This window comes from Pleurodeles waltl, chromosome 11 (genome assembly GCF_031143425.1).
Source record: "Pleurodeles waltl isolate 20211129_DDA chromosome 11, aPleWal1.hap1.20221129, whole genome shotgun sequence".
Classification (NCBI taxonomy): Eukaryota; Metazoa; Chordata; class Amphibia; order Caudata; family Salamandridae; genus Pleurodeles; species Pleurodeles waltl.
Window position 1 is genome coordinate 1,002,338,076 of NC_090450.1, and position 17,830 is coordinate 1,002,355,905.

Here is a 17,830-nt window from a genome sequence, read left to right on the forward strand (position 1 = left end):
CCCTCCTCTGGTTTCGATTGCCTTTCATCCCAGCTGCGATCCTTTCTAGACATTCATGCAGGGAGCCAATAACTCTTGCGGTCATTGCGCTTTAAATTGACTTGCTTATGTCAACAGTTTTACTTTCCATTTTCAATTTATGTGGCAAGAAGAGTCCAGTTAGGAATTTACAACGCTAATAGCTCTAAGTCAAGCAAACGCAAGACCGATTGCATTGCAAATGCTTGTTTTGAAGCGCTACTCATAGTTCACTTACACTCTATTCTGTTATCTGCATGGTATACGTTCTTTACAGCAGGCACATTAACCCTCTGTGCTCTCAGAATTAGTAAAAACTGCCACTAGACAAACTCCAATCTCTCACCAGTAGTAACATTACTTAGTGTTAACTTGACATTTTATTGTTGCCTGAAAACTGCTGGATGCACAAGGAAGTTTAGTGCTTTTAAAGCCATAAGTTATTTTTAAACACAGCCCCCCCTCCACCAAAGTCAGGGCTAGGCGCTGCCGCAGCGCCCTGAAGCCAGCCCTGGGGATGAGCGCAGTGGGTCGTGCGCCTGGGCAGCGCCCTGAAGCCAGCCCTGGGGATGACCCCAGTGGGTCGCGCGCCTGCCCTGCCGCACTAGCAGACGATGGTTTGGGGGAGGTGTTGCCTGGCCTATTGTTTACCTCGACGTGTTGCCTGCACAACAGTCCAACAGTTGTGGAAGGGCAGTGACCACCTCTCACTATTCTCTTACGAAAGATCCTCGTGCCTGGAGGGGCTCCGGGGAATCCCAAAATAACCCTTGTTCTGGGGAGAGGAGCCGGGCCAGCCTGGCCCAGGAGCCCCCGAGGTCTGCTGGGGGCTGGCAGATGTCCAGCCCTCGGGATGCTGGTCCGGTCACTACGGGGAGTGGGTGGACACGTGAGAGAACACAGGACAGGCTCCAACTTTGGGCTTTAAATCCCGGCCAGAACACGCGGCGCATCCTCGCTGGAGTGAATTATTGGGCCACTGACGCCAGCAACACGACTCGGAGGCTTTTGTTTAATTACTAAATGCAGTTGTTGCCCATAAGACAACCGTCTTGTAAGAGTGTGGGGTGTTGTCGGGCCTGTCCCTGCACACACCACAATCCCTGAGATTGTAATATCTCTGGACAAGAAACACAAGTGGCCATTGAGGAGGGGCGCCCTCATTTCTTCAACTGGGGTCTCCCTCGAGCTTCAGTACAGGGGTACGACGCAAAATGACGCCCCCTGTAAAATGTGGCGAGGGGCCCCGAAATCTCCCATTTAAAAAATCTGTTCAGTGCTCTTGGGACGATTGGGGGGACCCTTGAAAGACTGGGAGCCGCCTGGAGGGTCATAGCATCACAGGGGCTTCAGGAAGGGGCCCGCGTGACGCCCCTGTTTCATGAATCATACAGGTGCTGCTGGGAGCCGGTGCTGCTGGGAGCCGGGGCCCCTGTGCAGGGGCCACACAGCCCCCTGTAGCGCAAAAATGTTTTTTTTTTGCATTAGTTTTTGTCTTTGGGGTTTCATCCCCCTTCCCCTCACTTAATGGGTCGTATATGCAAGGACTAAAGCGTCACCCTTTGCTGCCCCCCTCTGGTGGAGCGGAGAATTGAACGCCCCCTCCACCTTACAGAGTCACCGGCTCAGAGCTCTCCGGGGCTCTGAAATAATTAAGGTAAAGTGTACTTTACCAGTTCAGGGGCGTGGCTTCAGGGCTGGTGCTTGGGGTGTCACCCCCCCCAATGAAATCTATTTTCTGATAAATGGAATGGAACAGGTGTATTCAGTCGGACATTGTGAGATGTCAGTCGGATTTCAGCAGGTATTTTTACACACATATACACAAAAACACACGCAATCTCACTCTCTGCTTTGCAAGTCCACAAAAATATTGGTTATTTTACAAAATATTGTGTTTTCTCTCTTAGTACCCCTTATCTGCATTCGTCACCTTTCCACTGCCCTTCTCATGCGTCCTAATTGTTGTATAATGTATTTAAACATTATATGCCAGTTTGTTGGAAAATCTGAATTCCAGCCCCCCCGCCCAAAAAACTTACTGACCAAGCTACCCCCCTGGTTACCATTAAGTGCAGGACACGCGTGAGCTGACTCAGGCGGAAGCCGGAACCAAGAGGTTCTTTCCACATTCAAAGCTGTGCACTTCAAGTCACACTTTGGGCCGGCTGAACAAAGCTTTTTTTCCGTTCACCAAGGGGCCCGATTTGCACACTCGCGCCATTTACAATCACAAAATGCCTTTTCGTATCTACAAACGAATTTGGTTGACCATTGCGACTTGCAATTTTCAAGGGGTATGTAAAGAACACATCAACTGGACACATTGTGGCATTTGATTAAATGTCAGACTTTACCAGGTTGGTTTTATCTCCCGTGTTCCACATATTGCATCCAAAAGCCACGCCTGGGCACACAGAGGCAACGTCTATGGCTCTGGGGAGGGGCCAGCCTGCTGCCCTGACCTCTGAAAAGGAGATACCCCTTCTCCTGAGAAATCTGCCCCCTTCGCTACTGCAGAGGGCCAAATGGCACGTTTCAGTTCAGAGTCATGAGTAAAGGACACTGGACCTTGGAAAGTGTTTTCCTGGCATTTCCTTATTGAGGGTTTCAATTAGCTGTCATGTTTTTTCAAGTTGCCGCAACTTTTCTTTAAGCTGAATCATGTGCCGTAGGCTTTTTAAGTTCTATTCCGAATTTTCTGCATGAAAACTATTTAATTAACAAAGCATGTTGTTTATAAAGCCTGAAAATATTGAATTCAATGTTCAGTTTTGCGATACCCTAGACATGCTTTTGGTGTTCCTCCAGTATTTTGAAATGTTTCATCCTTTTACTTAAAAAAAAAAGACAAAGCTTTACTAACAAGCTTTGGCAAAGCCAGTTGCTTGGCACTTGAACTATAAAGACAAGGCCAATTGGCTTTGTCCTTAATTATTTTATTTAAGCTGGCCTCTTCTAAAGAAATTCAGTAGTCGAGACAACCTTTTCCATATTTCAATCGGCAAAAGCTGGTCCCTTGTCTGTGCACCAGGGAGAGATATTCCACAGGGGTGACCGGTGGAATGCAAGATAAACGTGCTGTGCCCCATGCATAAAACTATTCATCCAAAGCCCTCTAGTTCTGAGACTAGCAGAAACTAGCAATCCTACATGGGGGTTGCACTCCCTCTCCTGGTGAGGTTGAGGCAGTACTGACCTCACAGCCCATGTAGAGGTACCCACTTTATCCTCTGAATTTCCACCTTTGTGACCTGTAAGCCTAGCCCTAGATTCTAACAAATCCCAGCTCTGCCACGCAGGTGTGCCCACTATGCCATGTTTTATGAGCAAGACAAGGCTCTGCAGAAGCAACAAAGCCTCATGAGGGCACATACACGAAGAGATACAAGCAGGCATCCTGCCAGCTGTGGGTGGAGGGGCCAAAGCACATTGTAGGGGCCCCACAGTTCAGGGCCCGAGGCTCCGGGACGCTCTGAACCTACTCCACAGTGTGAGCCAAACACCTGAACATCGGCAGATTCCTGAAATGTGTGCGACAGAGACCACAAGATGTACCACACGAGGTACCATAAGAGGTAGGAACAAGAGATACCACACAAGAAATCACTAGAGGTACCAAAAGGTGTACCACAAGATGTATCACATGCAATAGCACAAGAGAAACCAGTAGAGGTACCACAAGTACCACAAGAAATACTACAAGAGGTACCACAAAAGAAACCACTAGCGGTACCACAAGAGGTATGGCAAGAGATACCACAAGAGATACTATAAGAGGTAGGAACAAAATATACCACATGGGAAATCAATAGAGGTACAACAAGAAGAACTACAAGAGATCCCACAAGAAGTACTATAAGAGGTACCACATGGGATACTACAAGTGGTAGAAGAGATACCACGAGGTACTACAAGAGGTACCATAAGATGTACTATATGTGACACACAAGAGAAATCACAAGAGGTACCACAAGAGGTACTATAAGAGATCCCACAGGAGGTACTACAAGAAATACTTCAAGAGGTACCACATGAGATACTACAAGAGGTACCATAAGAGGTAGGCACAAGAAATACTGCACAGAAAATCACTTGAGGGACCACAAGAGATACCACAAAATCTACCATAAGAGGTAAGAACAAGAGATACCACGAGACATCACCAGGGGTACTGCAAGAGATACCACAAGAGGTACCATAAGAGCTAGGAACAAGAGATCCAACACAAGAAATCAGTAGAGGTACCACAAGAGGAACTACAAGAGATCCTAAAGAAGTACTTCAAGAGGTACCACATAGGATACTACAAGAGGTCGAAGAGATACCTCAAGAGGTGCTACAAGAGGTACCATAAGATGTACTACATGTAATACCACAAGAGAAACTACTAGAGGTACCACAAGGGGTACTACAAGAGGTAGAAGAAATACTGCAAGAGGTACTACAAGGAATCCCAAAATAGCTACCACAAGAAGTACCACATGTGATACCACAAGAGAAACCACTAAAGGAACACAAGAGGAGACACAAGAGGTACTACTAGAAGTATGCCAAGAGATACCATATGAGATGTTACAATAGGTAGAAGAGATACTGCAAGAGGTATAAGAGGCACTACAAGATGTACCACATGCAGTACCACAAGAGAAACCACCAGCGGTATCACAAGGGATACCACAAGAGACACCACAAGAGAAACCACTAAAGGTACGACAAGAGGAACTACAAGAGATCCCACAAGACGTACTACAAGAAGTACTTTAAGAGGTACCACATGAGATACTACAAGAGGTGAAAGAGATACCATAGGAGGTACAAGAAGATATACCACAAAAGAAACCACTAGAAGTACCACAAGAGGCGGGCACAAGACATACCACAAGAGAAACCACTAGAGGTACCACGAGCAGCACAGAAATACTACAAGAGGTACCACAAAAGAAATATCATGCGGTACCACAAGAGGTGGGCAAACAAGATATCACAAGATACATTTCTAGAGGTACCACAATAGTTGGGCAGAAGAGATACCACAAAACATTTAAGGTATTACAAGTACCACAAGAAATACTACAAAAGATACCACAAAAGTAAACACTAGAGGTAGCACAAGAAATAGGCACAAGAGATACCACAAGGGAAACCACCGGAGGTACCAGAAGATTTGTTCACAAGAGATACCAGAAGAAAAAACACTTGTGGCACCACAAGAAATACAAGAGGTACCACAGACAAAACCACTAGAGGTAGCACAAGAGAGCCCACAAGAGCTACCACAAGAAATACCACAGGATGTAGCAGAAGCAGTACCACAAGAGGTAGCAGGAGAGATAAGATGAGAGGTACTGTAAGAGATAGCAGAAAAGGTACCACTAGAGGTAGCAGAAGAGATACCACAAAATGTAGCACAAGAGGTAGCAGAAGAGATACAATGAAAGGTACCAGAAGAGATACCACAAGAGATACCACTGGAGGTAGCAGAAGAGATACCACAAAAGGTACCACAACAGGTAGCAGTAAAGATACCACAATAGGTACCACAAGAGGTAGAAGAAGCAATACCACAAGAGAATAGAAAGGTACCATAAGAGATAGCAGAATCGATGCCACAAGAGGTACCACAACAGAACGCACAAGACGTACCAAATGGGGTAATGATAGAAGAAATCCCTGCTGGAGGGCACACTCATCCTGGCCGAAGTATAAGGGCACCAGTCCCATGGCACCGAGCCTTAGACTGCAGAGTGGCCGTGAGGAGTATAGCTGTCAAACAAGCCACAAAAGCCCAGGCCAAAATTCTGCCCTTGTTTATTATGTAATACTTCATAGCACTCTTCTGCTGTCAGAAAGGACTGTAAACATCCAATACAGTAGTTCCGATTTACCAACCTTGAAAGGAGGGAGGCTAATTCTGCCCAGCAGAGATTCCTATTTACAACATACAGATACCAGCAGGGAGCGTCTAACTCATCAAGACTAATGCATTTGAATCAGCACATCATAAGAACACTTAGTGGGGCTTATTCTTGTAAAGTAAAGCCCTGTAGGGGGTTGCAAGATGGCATGCGATTATGACATAAAACAACAACTTAAGTCGATAAGTCAATAAATAAAGACATTGAGTAACGAAGCAGATAAGCAGTAGGGGTTGGCAGAATGTTTCATTCCACACGTGGAATTGTCAGATATTTTTCCTCATGAGGTTCCAGAAAATGCGAGCAAATCTTGGCATCCCCTAGCACGATTGTCAAACATGGCTGGTCGCGGTCAGAGGACTGTTTGAGTAAATTTGCTGTTGCTCAAGTAGATTTTCTATTCAAGTGGTAGCAAAATCAAGTCGAATGGCCCTGCGTTCTTGCACAATGGATGGTGCCGTTGGCGTTGATTTTTCAGCACTGCTCACGCTACCAGCACTAAATTGCAGAGCGATCAGTGCCACCTGCATATTTTCTGTCCACGGGCAGAAATCCTTGGAATCCCACACCGTTTTTATGTTATTCTGCAGAATTCCGTCGAGTGAAATGCAGAGAGTTCTGCCCACCCCTAATGAGCATTGTACCTTAGCAGTGTCCGGTTTATTTTCTCTCTCCCTCCATCATGTGCACCCCTAGTGTTCTGTTCACTGTGTTAATGCGCAACGTCACTGAAGTTGAGGTCAAAATAATGTGCATGAGGTCATGAATTAATGAAATGTAGAATGATAACAAAAATAATAACAGCAGTGGTATCCACGGTTGTCCCTCTGGGCTTTCTCCTTCCAATGCTCAACAGTTGTGGTGCTATAGAATATATCTTGGGGGTTCTGGGATTGTGTTGCTACAATCTGGGGTGAAGGTTCTAAGCTGTGATTTCTTCTGAAATGTGTTGGGTGATGACGCTGAAACTTTTAGGTCACAGTGAACTCAAGACTACAACTAGTCCAGCAGAGAGAGAGCGTGGTGTGATTTCAAACACCTGCCTTTCACTGACAGTAGACTTGGTCTGTATTTCACACGGATGAGAGAGATCGACTATGCTTAATTTGAGCCGGGTTGCCAATGGGCCCCAACAGCACTAATTATTGGGGACAGGAACTTATTTTTCAGCATCAGACGGTTACCAAGAGCAAGTGGGGAAATACACACAGTGGAAACACAGAGGAAGAGAAAGTTGGAAAAACCTTCACAAGTGGAGAAAGCAAGGACCTGCTCGGGTATAACTAAGAGGCAGGGTGTGTCTGGCAGTGGATGAAAGAGGCATGAGGTGGATTCAAGACACTACAATCTTGGTATTGGACGTCCTGACTTCCAGCAGAGTTTTGGGCACCAGCACTCATTCATTTACAAATTAAGCACTGGAGGTTGTCGTACAGACATGGAGTGTGTGACTTCACCCCCCTGAAAGCAGATGGCTTCGACCATGTGTACCCTCTCCCAAGGGGCGCCTTTGGGTGGTGACTGACTATGCACCCTCCTACGTGGCATAAATCATTGCTCCCTGGCGACTCTAGTTCTTGTACCCACATGTGTAACACAGTACAGGCGAGGGGCAGAGGCATTCTCCCCTTTGCATGGGGGATCAGTCCTTCTGCAAAGAGAGGGCTGTGTGGGCAAATAACGGGCACCAACAAGATCTGTATTACAGAAGGGGCAGCACAAGCATCCGAAGGAGGCCATGCCTGTAACAGGGAAGATCCCCATGTCTGCAAAAGAAGGGCAGAATGGCCTGTTGGGCCCCCGTGGCACTTTGTGTAATATGGCCTTTGGAGCTCAGGGAGCAATATTTCAGGGGTCTATAATTTTCTGTATCTCAGTAATTTTAACGTCACTAAAACTGGTGCTTCCTTGGGACTGTCCTTGTGATCGCTTTTTCACGACCCTGTGATATTCTAGCGCTAGGGGCATGAGCAGTGCTGGACTTTGCTTACCTCCAATGCTGATGCCCCCTTTCAAGAACCAATGGTGGACAGAAGAGAAAAGCAACAGAAAAAACTAGAATCTTGGTTTTGTCCGCAAGACTCCACCGCAGCACCTTGGACTGTCCCTCCTAATCTGGACACCCTCTTCCCTTCTCCCCAAGTTCGGAAGACGGTTAGCATGTCACTCAAGTGACTGACTTCATTAGAAACTGATTTCTGGGCTGCTCAGTCCTTGAGTGTCAGTGTTGCAGCAGCCTGGTCTTCACCACACAGTACCCCTTATTTCCCTGCGTGGGGGTTCACACTCCTGCTGTATCTGTAATTATTCTCAGAGCTCCTGACAGCCACATCAGACGGCAATAGCTCCGATCCGCAATGAGGGATGTGTGGGTGGTGCTGGAGTCTGACAGCGCTTAGTGTCCAATGAAGTGTCAGTCAGTGAGCTGCTCAGACAGAGCTGTGGTGAATCCTCTGCAGCCCGCCCCCCTTCTCTCTGTTACACTCACACTGTGGGGTCTGAGGGCAGCGTGGACTCAGAAGGTGGTTATTTCCAGGTGACAGAGCATCACTTAGTGCCCTGTCCAAAATACAGATTTAGAAATAGATTTATAGATATAGATAGATTCACTGAAAAAAACAAAGGTTAAAGTGACTTTATAGGGAGGTGAATGTGTTGGTGACAACATAATGTTTTAAACTAAAAAAAAGGAAGAAAACAAATCACACAAATTCACCAGTTCTAGTTAGCAGAACTAACTATGAATTGTTCCTCCACCATGCACCTCACATATTACATCACTCATTACATTTTCTGTGACATCATTTATGACATCACTGGCGATACCTCAAATGACATAATTAATGACATCACTGACATCACTGATGATGTCATCCAGACTTCTTTTGCACATATTACTCTATAAATGAGAACGGCATTAGCGGTCTGAAATTAAGTACAAAATAGCTCAGGATATTATGAAGTATCATTAATGTCATCACAAATACAAATCCTTTAGGTGTAGCAAGCTTGTGTTATGTGCAACATTGACCCTATACTTCATAGGTAGCTTAGTTCACATTACCAATCAACCACTGATAGACGGGTAACCGTTACAGCACCCGTTGTTCAATCTGTATACAACTGTTCAGAGAAGACCTAGTTGCTCCAGATACTCAGCTCCTGTTACAAACTACTACGGACACCTTTTACCTGTATCAAAACTCCTGACAGTCACTGAACCTACATTAATATAGCCAAGGTCTGAAGGCGCTAAAGATCATACTACCTGCAGCCTTTAAACTGTGGTGGAGATCGCCCATCTTCTGAAGCTAATCAATCACATGTACATAGGTTTGTACCTGATGCACACAGTCTTCTATCTTATGAAGAAATTGTCATGCTGAGATGATTCTGTCTAAATACTCAAGGCTGCTTCCAGTACTTAGTATTTACTATGTAGAATCTTTGCCCTGTTGAAAACTTTTTCTGCAGAACCTTTGTGGAGTATACTGGACTCAAGTCATCAACTGACACCTTCACAGAGTTTTTCCCCAGAGTAAAAATATTTATACCATGTTCAATACCTCTACACACCTATGATGCATAAGGAGCACATGTTTTGTAAACACCTACACCCATTAGTTGGACACAGGCTGTATAAAATTAGGTAGATGAATTGGCCAATGCCTCTGTCCCAGCTCTGTCATCAAAGCAATTGATAAAAAAGGCATTCCTTGCCTCTTACTTTGGGATATAAAGTGCAACATTCAATAGATGGTGCTTCATCAAACATGGAGGACATTGCATGAACTGGTGGGGTGTCTGATTTCCACTTCATTTACACAATCTCGCTGCCAGGCTTGAACTCATCTCCAGCAGCCCACCTGGGAGTTAGCCCTTACCTTCAGGGGTACCACCTGCATGAGGATAGCAAAGTTGGTGAGATGGTTGCAACGGCAGATGGAGTAGTTGAGGTTCCCATCGGTGCGCTTACAGCCTTCATTGGACCAGACAGGAGGTGTGGAGCTGGGGAGGGAAAGCAATGGAGGGACCATTAATGATCTTACATTAACACAAACTTAGGAGAAACAAGAGATTTGAATTATTTTCAGCAGTTGCCTTTCTAGGCACTTCCTGTGCAAAGTGTCAGTTACCTTAATGAGCAACCCCTCCTTTCCACTGAGTAAATATTTATTCAGTTCGAAATAAAAACTTACAAACCTATAACACCGTTATTAAACTCGCTTAAATACAACTATAATAAGATATTTAAAAATAAATTTAAACTTCTTCAGGAATTCTAAAATCATCCTACGTCCTTAATTAAAATCAGACCCACTGGAAAAACGCAATTTTGCAGCTGTAGCGTTTTCTGTGTAATTATTGGTTTTCCACACTTGCCACATAATTTATCATCTGCTGTATAATCTACAGATCTTAACAAAAAATAGTTTCTATCTCAAACTGATCAAAAGTTACTAAACATATAAAGTTACTGCACAATAGAAGCCCCCTTTCAAAGGTTTACTAGTCCTCTATGTGTTGCTTATTGTTCTGTTGAAGTGTGAAAGTGGCACTAATGACATGAAAACTTTGCCCAGACAGTTTTAAAATGTGTAGTAAGAATTACCAAATAATGAAGTAATACTATCACAAAATGCACAAAATGTGCGGCATTACACTGAATAACTTGAATTTTCTTGCGCCAAAATTAGTCAACCCTGCCTCATAATTTGATCTTCCCCAGCTTCATAATTTCAGTGGCCCATATTAAAACACACATTCACCAAAACAGACGAGAACTTCGCCAAGCAACAATATCTACCTGTACGCTAGAGCCCCAATTGTAATTAGGAGTAAACGTGTGGATATTACAGGTGGTCAGAATTGCCATTTCCAACAAATAGCTCTGCATGTTTACGTCTATGATGAGTTAATTCCCACAGAATGGGGAATAACTTGCAGACCCAAATTTACCAAGCCTAAAATTGTACAGAATCCCCAAGAATTACTATCTGGTAAAATCCTGTTGTGTTTCCATATCTGCAGAAATTGGGTGATGGGATGCCACTCAGTCATAATTAAGGCTCCCTGTTTTCTGATTTTACTGATTTTTGCAGATAAATACAGACAGAAAACCATTTATTTTCCTGGTTTTATTTATTTTCAAATGTGGAGAAAAAACGAAATTGGGTTGTTAAGTGATACTATATGTTGTCAGTCATGACTGCCAGGCTTTTAGCTGTGTGGATTGACAGGTAAGAGGGTGAAAAAAGAAAGGAATTCTAGGCATGAGCCTTAAACAACAGTAGATATGCACAAGGTTAATACTAAAGTGTGCATGTTTTCATGTGAGTTCATTGATTTATCATCTGTGGGTGCCCATATCATTGAAACATGTCATGAAGAAATAAAATTGGATAAATACTGACGGAAATGTAAAAAAATAAATGTTGTGAATCTAGGAGCCCTAGCTATAGTCAAGCAGGGCAGTGTCCCACCTGGGGAAACTGCTCTAGCTGACTCAATCAAGCCCTTGTTTATTAGGGTGTGGGTTTTTCCAGTGATTTTTAAAGGACCCCATATCTAATCCCATATGGGTTCCTCCAGCGATCTCTAATGGATCCTCACTGAAGGATAGGACCCCGGATCCAATCCACACAGGCTCCTTCAGTGATCTCTAATCGAACCCCACCGTAGGATAAGACCCCAGATTAAATCCCATACTGGTTCTTCCAATGATTTCTAAGGGAACCACATCACAGAATAAGAGACCCCCCATCCGATCCATCCCACACAGGCTAGTGATCTTTAATGGAAGCACACCATAGGATAAGACTCCAGAACCAATCCTGCATAGGTTCCTCCAGTGGTCTCTAATAGAACCACACCATAGGATAAGACCCCCAGATCTAATCCTGTATCTGCTCCTGCAGTGGTTTCTAATGTAATCACATCACAGGAGAAGACCCCAGATCCAATCCTGCATGGGTTCCTCCAATGACCTCTAATGGACCCACAACATAGGATAAGACCCAAGATCCAATCCTGTACGGGCACCTCCAGTGATCGCGAAAGGAACTGCATCATAGGAAAAGACCCCAGATCCAATCCTGTACAGGTTCCTTCAGTGATCTCTAATAGAACCGCACTGGAGGATAAGATCCCAGATCGAATGCCGTGTCTGCTCCTTCAGTGATCTCAAATGGAAGCGCATCATAGCAAATAACCCAAATCCAAATCTGTACAGGTTCCTCTAGTGATCTCTAATGGATCACACCATAGCGTAAGACCCTAGATCAATCCCATACCAGCTCATTCAGTGATCTCTAATAGGACTGCACTGCAAGATAAGACCCCAGATCCAATCCCATATCTTCTCCTCCAGTGATCTTTAATAGAAGCTCATCCAAGAATAACACCCCAGATCCAATCCCATATCTTCTCCTCCAGTGATCTTTAATAGAAGCTCATCCTAGAATAACACCCCAGATCCAATCCCATATCTTCTCCTCCAGTGATCTTTAATAGAAGCTCATCCTAGAATAACACCCCAGATCCAATCCCATATCTTCTCCTCCAGTGATCTTTAATAGAAGCTTATCCTACAATAACACCCCAGATCCAATCCCATATCTTCTCCTCCAGTGATCTTTAATAGAAGCTCATCCTAGAATAACACCCCAGATCCAATCCCATATCTTCTCCTCCAGTGATCTTTAATAGAAGCTCATCCTAGAATAACACCCCAGATCCAATTCTGCTGCACTGGACCTGCCTGGGACAACTGAGCTCTGCTGGCCTCAGCTGAGTGAGTTCCTGATCTCAAAGAAGTGGCTTCCAGGTCGTGGACCCTTGTTTGGCACGAGTTGACCTCCTCCTGGAAGAAAAGGAGAATCCTAAAGTTTTGGGCTCTTTGCACCAAGATCTCACCACCCGCGCCAACTAGCCACGCGAAGCTCTGGGGAACCAGACTCTTCGTGCAACAATGACCACCAGCACCAACCAGCAAAGCGAGATCTGCACTTCACACTACTGCATGGACAGCCCATGGTGACTGCCAGTTCAAAGCTCCAGCAGTGAGTGTCTGTGATGCGGAGAGAATTTTCATGCAACAGCGGTGACCCCCTTGCAACGCTCAGTCTGATCATCGCACTACAGTGATAACCATCAGCAATGCTCTCCTTGCTCGACTTGGACTTTTCAAACTAGACTCTTTGCACCAGACTTTAGGAACGTGAATCTTTCAGTTGGATTAACTTGGTCCCTGTATGCAGCTCAATCGATGTCCACCTGAACGTTTGCGATTTTCACCGAGTCTCGCACAACAAGATAACTGGGAATGGCGCTTTTTTACTTTTAAGCGCTACACTGGTCTTAAATCTTTGAGAATGCATATCTCCAGTTCTACTGACAGGAGTTTTGTAGTTTTGGGGTCAACTAATTTATTAAATTATACTCTATTTGTTTTTAAATTGGTGTACATTTTTTCTCGTGTTGTGTTTTTACTTAATTACTGTTTGAGAACTGCATAATTACTTTACACATTGTCAATTAAGCCTGATTACTTTTGTGCCAAGCTACCAGAGGGTAAAGCACAGGTTAATTTAGTGACGTTTTGTGGTTCATCCTCACAAGGACTGTGGTCGTTGCCTGAGTAGGCTTTAGCCCTCCTTCAACCAATAACCCAATTTCTCAAACCTTTTGCCTTACTTCTCCAGATTTTTTCTGAACTTATTTTTATTGGCCCTAGGACTTTGCACACTTTACCACTGCTGACAGGTACAAAAGTGTGTGTGTGCACTCCTTAAAACATGGTAACAGTGATTTATCCCCAATTTGCCTATTTAATTTACCCATAAATACCTAGTAAAGTGGTACTATCGGTACCCACGACCTGTAAATTAAATGCTACTAGTGGGCCTCTAGCATTTATTCTACCACCTATTAAGTAGCCTTTTAAACATGTTTCAGGCCTGGCATTACAGCCTGTGTGTGTAATTGTAAACTATCATGTCAACCTGACAAAATAAACCTTTTGCCAGGCCCAAACCTTACTCTTTAATACACATAAGTTACCTCTAGGGTGGGCCCTGAACAGTTCATAGGGCAGGGTGCAGTTGTCACGACTCACGTGCTGCTTACGCCTGGAATCCACAGATCGAGTGGCGTGGGTCTTGAATGTTCGGCCTTGGCCCAGGTAGGGGCGACTCTTTCTGGTAGCCACGGTGCTGTAGGCAATAGAAACGCCAAGAACAGACCGTGCCCTTCAGAAATAGCGCCAGAGGGGAAAAAAACCTGAAAAGAGGAAAAAAACCTCCAAACAGATAGATTCCTGAAACAGGAACAAAAGAACAGGAATCAACAGGGGCAAAAATACAGGAAATGCACTGAACCGACGAGAATCTGCACAGGAAGGCAAAGAAACAGGAGCAAAGACACCATCCGAACAGAAAGTGTTGCAGCGCAAGGAAAGAAAGAATCACAGCCCTTAAATACCTACAAACAGGAAGCGACCGACAAGAAGTACAAGGACACCATCTTAGATAGGGAAAAGATACATAGAATAGAATGAACTAGGAACCATAGAGAGCAGGGAACATGGAATGTTGGGAAAAGAAGGGAGATATGGGAAGGAAGAAAAAACATAAAGGAAGGCACAACCAGATAGCCAAAAAAAGCAGAAAAGAAAAGAACAGGTGAGTGGGGGGGTCAGACCTGCCTGCAAGCGCGGTGAAGGAAAGGAAAACAAGGCCCCATGCCAGATTTGGGGCCTCGGAGAATGCAAAGTAGTCTAGGGGCGCGGCGCGTCTTGTGGCCGCGTCCTGAGCCGAATGTTCGGCTCGAGACGCACGTGGCGGCGCAACAGTAGGTCCCCCCCCGAAGGTCCAGGTTTGTGAGAAAACAAGCGGTGAAAATGGCGAATCAGAAGAGGTGTGTGAACAGAAGATGCATCTTCCCAAGAGCATTCACTGAGAGGATAACCCTTTCAATGAATCAGATACTGAAGACGTTTGTGAAAGATACGAGAGTCACAAGTTTCTTGTACCTCATATTCAGGTACATCGTCCACTAACACAGGAGGAGGACAAGGAAACTGACGAGAGTAAGGATCAGGTACGTAAGGTTTGAGCTGGGAAACATGAAAGACCGGAGGAATTTTCCAGTTACGAGGCAAGTGAAGACGGACAGTGACAGGATTAATCAGCTAAAGGATACGGAAAGGACCATAGTAACGAGGTGTGAACTTATTCTGAGAAAGGTGTAAAGGCAAGAATTTTGATGAAAGCCAGACTTTATCATGAAGGTGATATTTTGGAACGTCCCTACGTTTCTTGTGTGCTATTTTCTTCATATATCTCTTGGTGTTCAACAAGTTAGATCGAATCAATCTATGGATCTGTGGAAGTCGTCTGGAAAAAGAAGCAACAGCAGGCAGAGGAGAGGTAGACTGAGGAGTAGTAGGAAAAGAGGTAGGATGATAGCCATAAGAACATAAAAAAAGGAATGACCTTGGAGGCACTATGGAAAGTATTATTGTAGGGGAATTCAGCGATAGGAAGGTAAGTGTTCCAGTTGCTTTGGGTAGAATTACAAAAACAGCAAAGGTACTGCTCTAATCCTTGGTTAAGACGCTCAGTCTGTCCATTGGTTTTAGGATGGAAACCCGATCATAGTGCTATATTGATATTCAGTGTCCTGCAAAAATGTTTCCAAAACCGGGAGATGTACTGAGGTCCTCTGTCAGATTCAATCTTATGTGGAAGTCCATGGAGACGGAAAATATGATGGATAAATATCTGACTTAGTTCTTGGGACGTAGGTAACTTTTTCAGGGCAGTGAAGTGAGCCATCTTAGTAAAGGAATCTATTGTGACCATGATAACCCGGTTTCCTACAGATGGAGGGAGCGAACACATGAAATCAGTAGAAATGGTGTGCCAGGGAGCTGGTGGAACAGGTAATGGTTGTAGTAATCCTGCAGGTCTGGTACAGGGAATCTTAACTTGAGCACATATGGGACAACCCTGAACGTATCTTTCGACATCCGACTTCCAGGTAGGCCACCAGAAAGATCGCTAGAAAAGTTCCTGTGTGGCCTTGATGCCTCTATGACCAGCAACCGGCGAATCATGGCACATTTGTAGTGCTTTTTCTCTTACTCCTTTAGTAGGGAGGAACAACAGGTTCTGATAATAATAATATCCTTGCCTTTTACTTATAAGGGGGTTTAATTTCTCTAATTCTTGATCAGACAGGTTGGAATATTCCAGTTGTACCTCATCCAGGAAAGACTGAGCTACTCCGATGATCTTACTAGGCTCAAGTGGATACTGTGATGGGGTTGGAGTAAAATCTGGATAACGGCGAGACAGAGCATCAGCCAGAATGTTTTGGGATCCAGGAATATAGGAAAATCATACTGACTGAAGAAAATAGCCCAACGAGCCTGACGACTATTCTTGCATACAAAATTACGTAAACATTGTAGATTACGATGGTCTGTTCTCACCTCGAAAGGCTCCTTGGAACCCATAAGAAACTGCCTCCACTCTAGGCCGGCTGTTTTCAGAGCTAATAACTCCCTTTCTAGTACTGAGTAATGTTGTTACGACGCAGAGAGTACATGGGACAAATAGAAAACAGGATGTTCAAGACCGTCATCTTCTTGTTGTTGGAGTAAGACAGCTCCGATGGCTCTTTCGGAAGCATCGGTAACAACAATAAATTGTTTGTTGGTATCTGGGTGTCTCAATATAGGAGCTTGAGTGAAAGCCTTCTTTAGACCTTGAAAATCTGTTTCAGCCGCCCTAGTCCAAACAAAGCCTTTCTTTAAATTTTCCTTCTTTAATGTTTGAGTTATGTGGCTGGTTTGTTTTGCAAAGTCTAAGATAAACTGCCGATAAAAATTAGCCAATCCTAGAAAACATTGCGTTTCCTTAATAGAAGAAGGAGAAGGCCAATCTAGGATGGCTTTTACCTTTTCTTGGTCCATAGCTATGCCAGTGGGACTTAAATGATGACCCAGATATTTGACTTCAATCTTGTAAAACTCACACTTTTCTGGTTTACAAGATAGTTGATGTTCCCGGAGTCTTTGGAGGACTTGTTTCACGTGAGAGGAATGCAGTTCAGGACGTCTCGAATAAATAAGGATATCGTCTAAGTAGATGACAACCGTTTGGTTCAAAAGATCAGAAAACACAGAGTCCATAAATCTTTGGAAAATGGAGGGGGCATTAGTTAGACCAAAAGGTATAACTCTGTACTCATAGTGACCAAATGGGGTCCTGAAAGCGGTCTTCCACTCGTCTCCTTCTTTAATACGTAAAAGGTGGTAGGCTCCCCGTAGATCCAGTTTGGTAAATCGTTGAGCCCCTCTGACTGCCTCTAATATATCCTTGATGAGGGGCAAAGGATAACGGTCTTTTATAGTTATCTTATTTAGGCCTCGAAAATCCAGGCAAGGACGAAGATCCTTCGTCTTCTTGGGTACAAAAAAGAGGGGAGCCCGTGCCGGAGAGGACAATGGTACAATAAGACCGCTCTGTAAGTTTTCTTCCGGATACTCCTTTAGAACTTTCCTTTCGGGTTCTGTGAGTGAATACATCCTCCCAAAGGGCACAACAGTTCCAGGTTCCAAGGGAATAGTACAATCGTAATCTCGATGTGGGGGTAACACAGGTCTGGATGGTTTTTGGAACACATCTTGAAATTCTAAATAGTGTTCAGGGACTCCTTGGACTGTATTGATGGAACATCCGGTAGTAATGTCAGTAGGCATCAATCTCTTAGGTGACCAATATGTGTCTGAAGCAAAGCAGTTCTCATGACAAAACTGTGAGGACAAGGAAATAGTACAGGTTTCCCGATTCACATAAGGGTTATGTCTTATGAGCCACGGAATTCCT

General features: G+C 44.4%; 1 protein-coding gene across 2 annotated transcripts in view; it reads right to left on the bottom strand.

The window, feature by feature from the left end:
* The window catches only part of ADGRD1 (adhesion G protein-coupled receptor D1), a 634,610-nt gene that overhangs the window by 187,575 nt on the left and 429,205 nt on the right, over positions 1 to 17,830 (bottom strand). For both annotated transcript variants that reach the window (XM_069215354.1, XM_069215353.1), the window contains one exon: positions 9,821 to 9,944. In XM_069215354.1, coding sequence (XP_069071455.1) covers positions 9,821 to 9,944 — 124 coding nt within the window. The remainder of the gene's footprint in view (positions 1 to 9,820; positions 9,945 to 17,830) is intronic.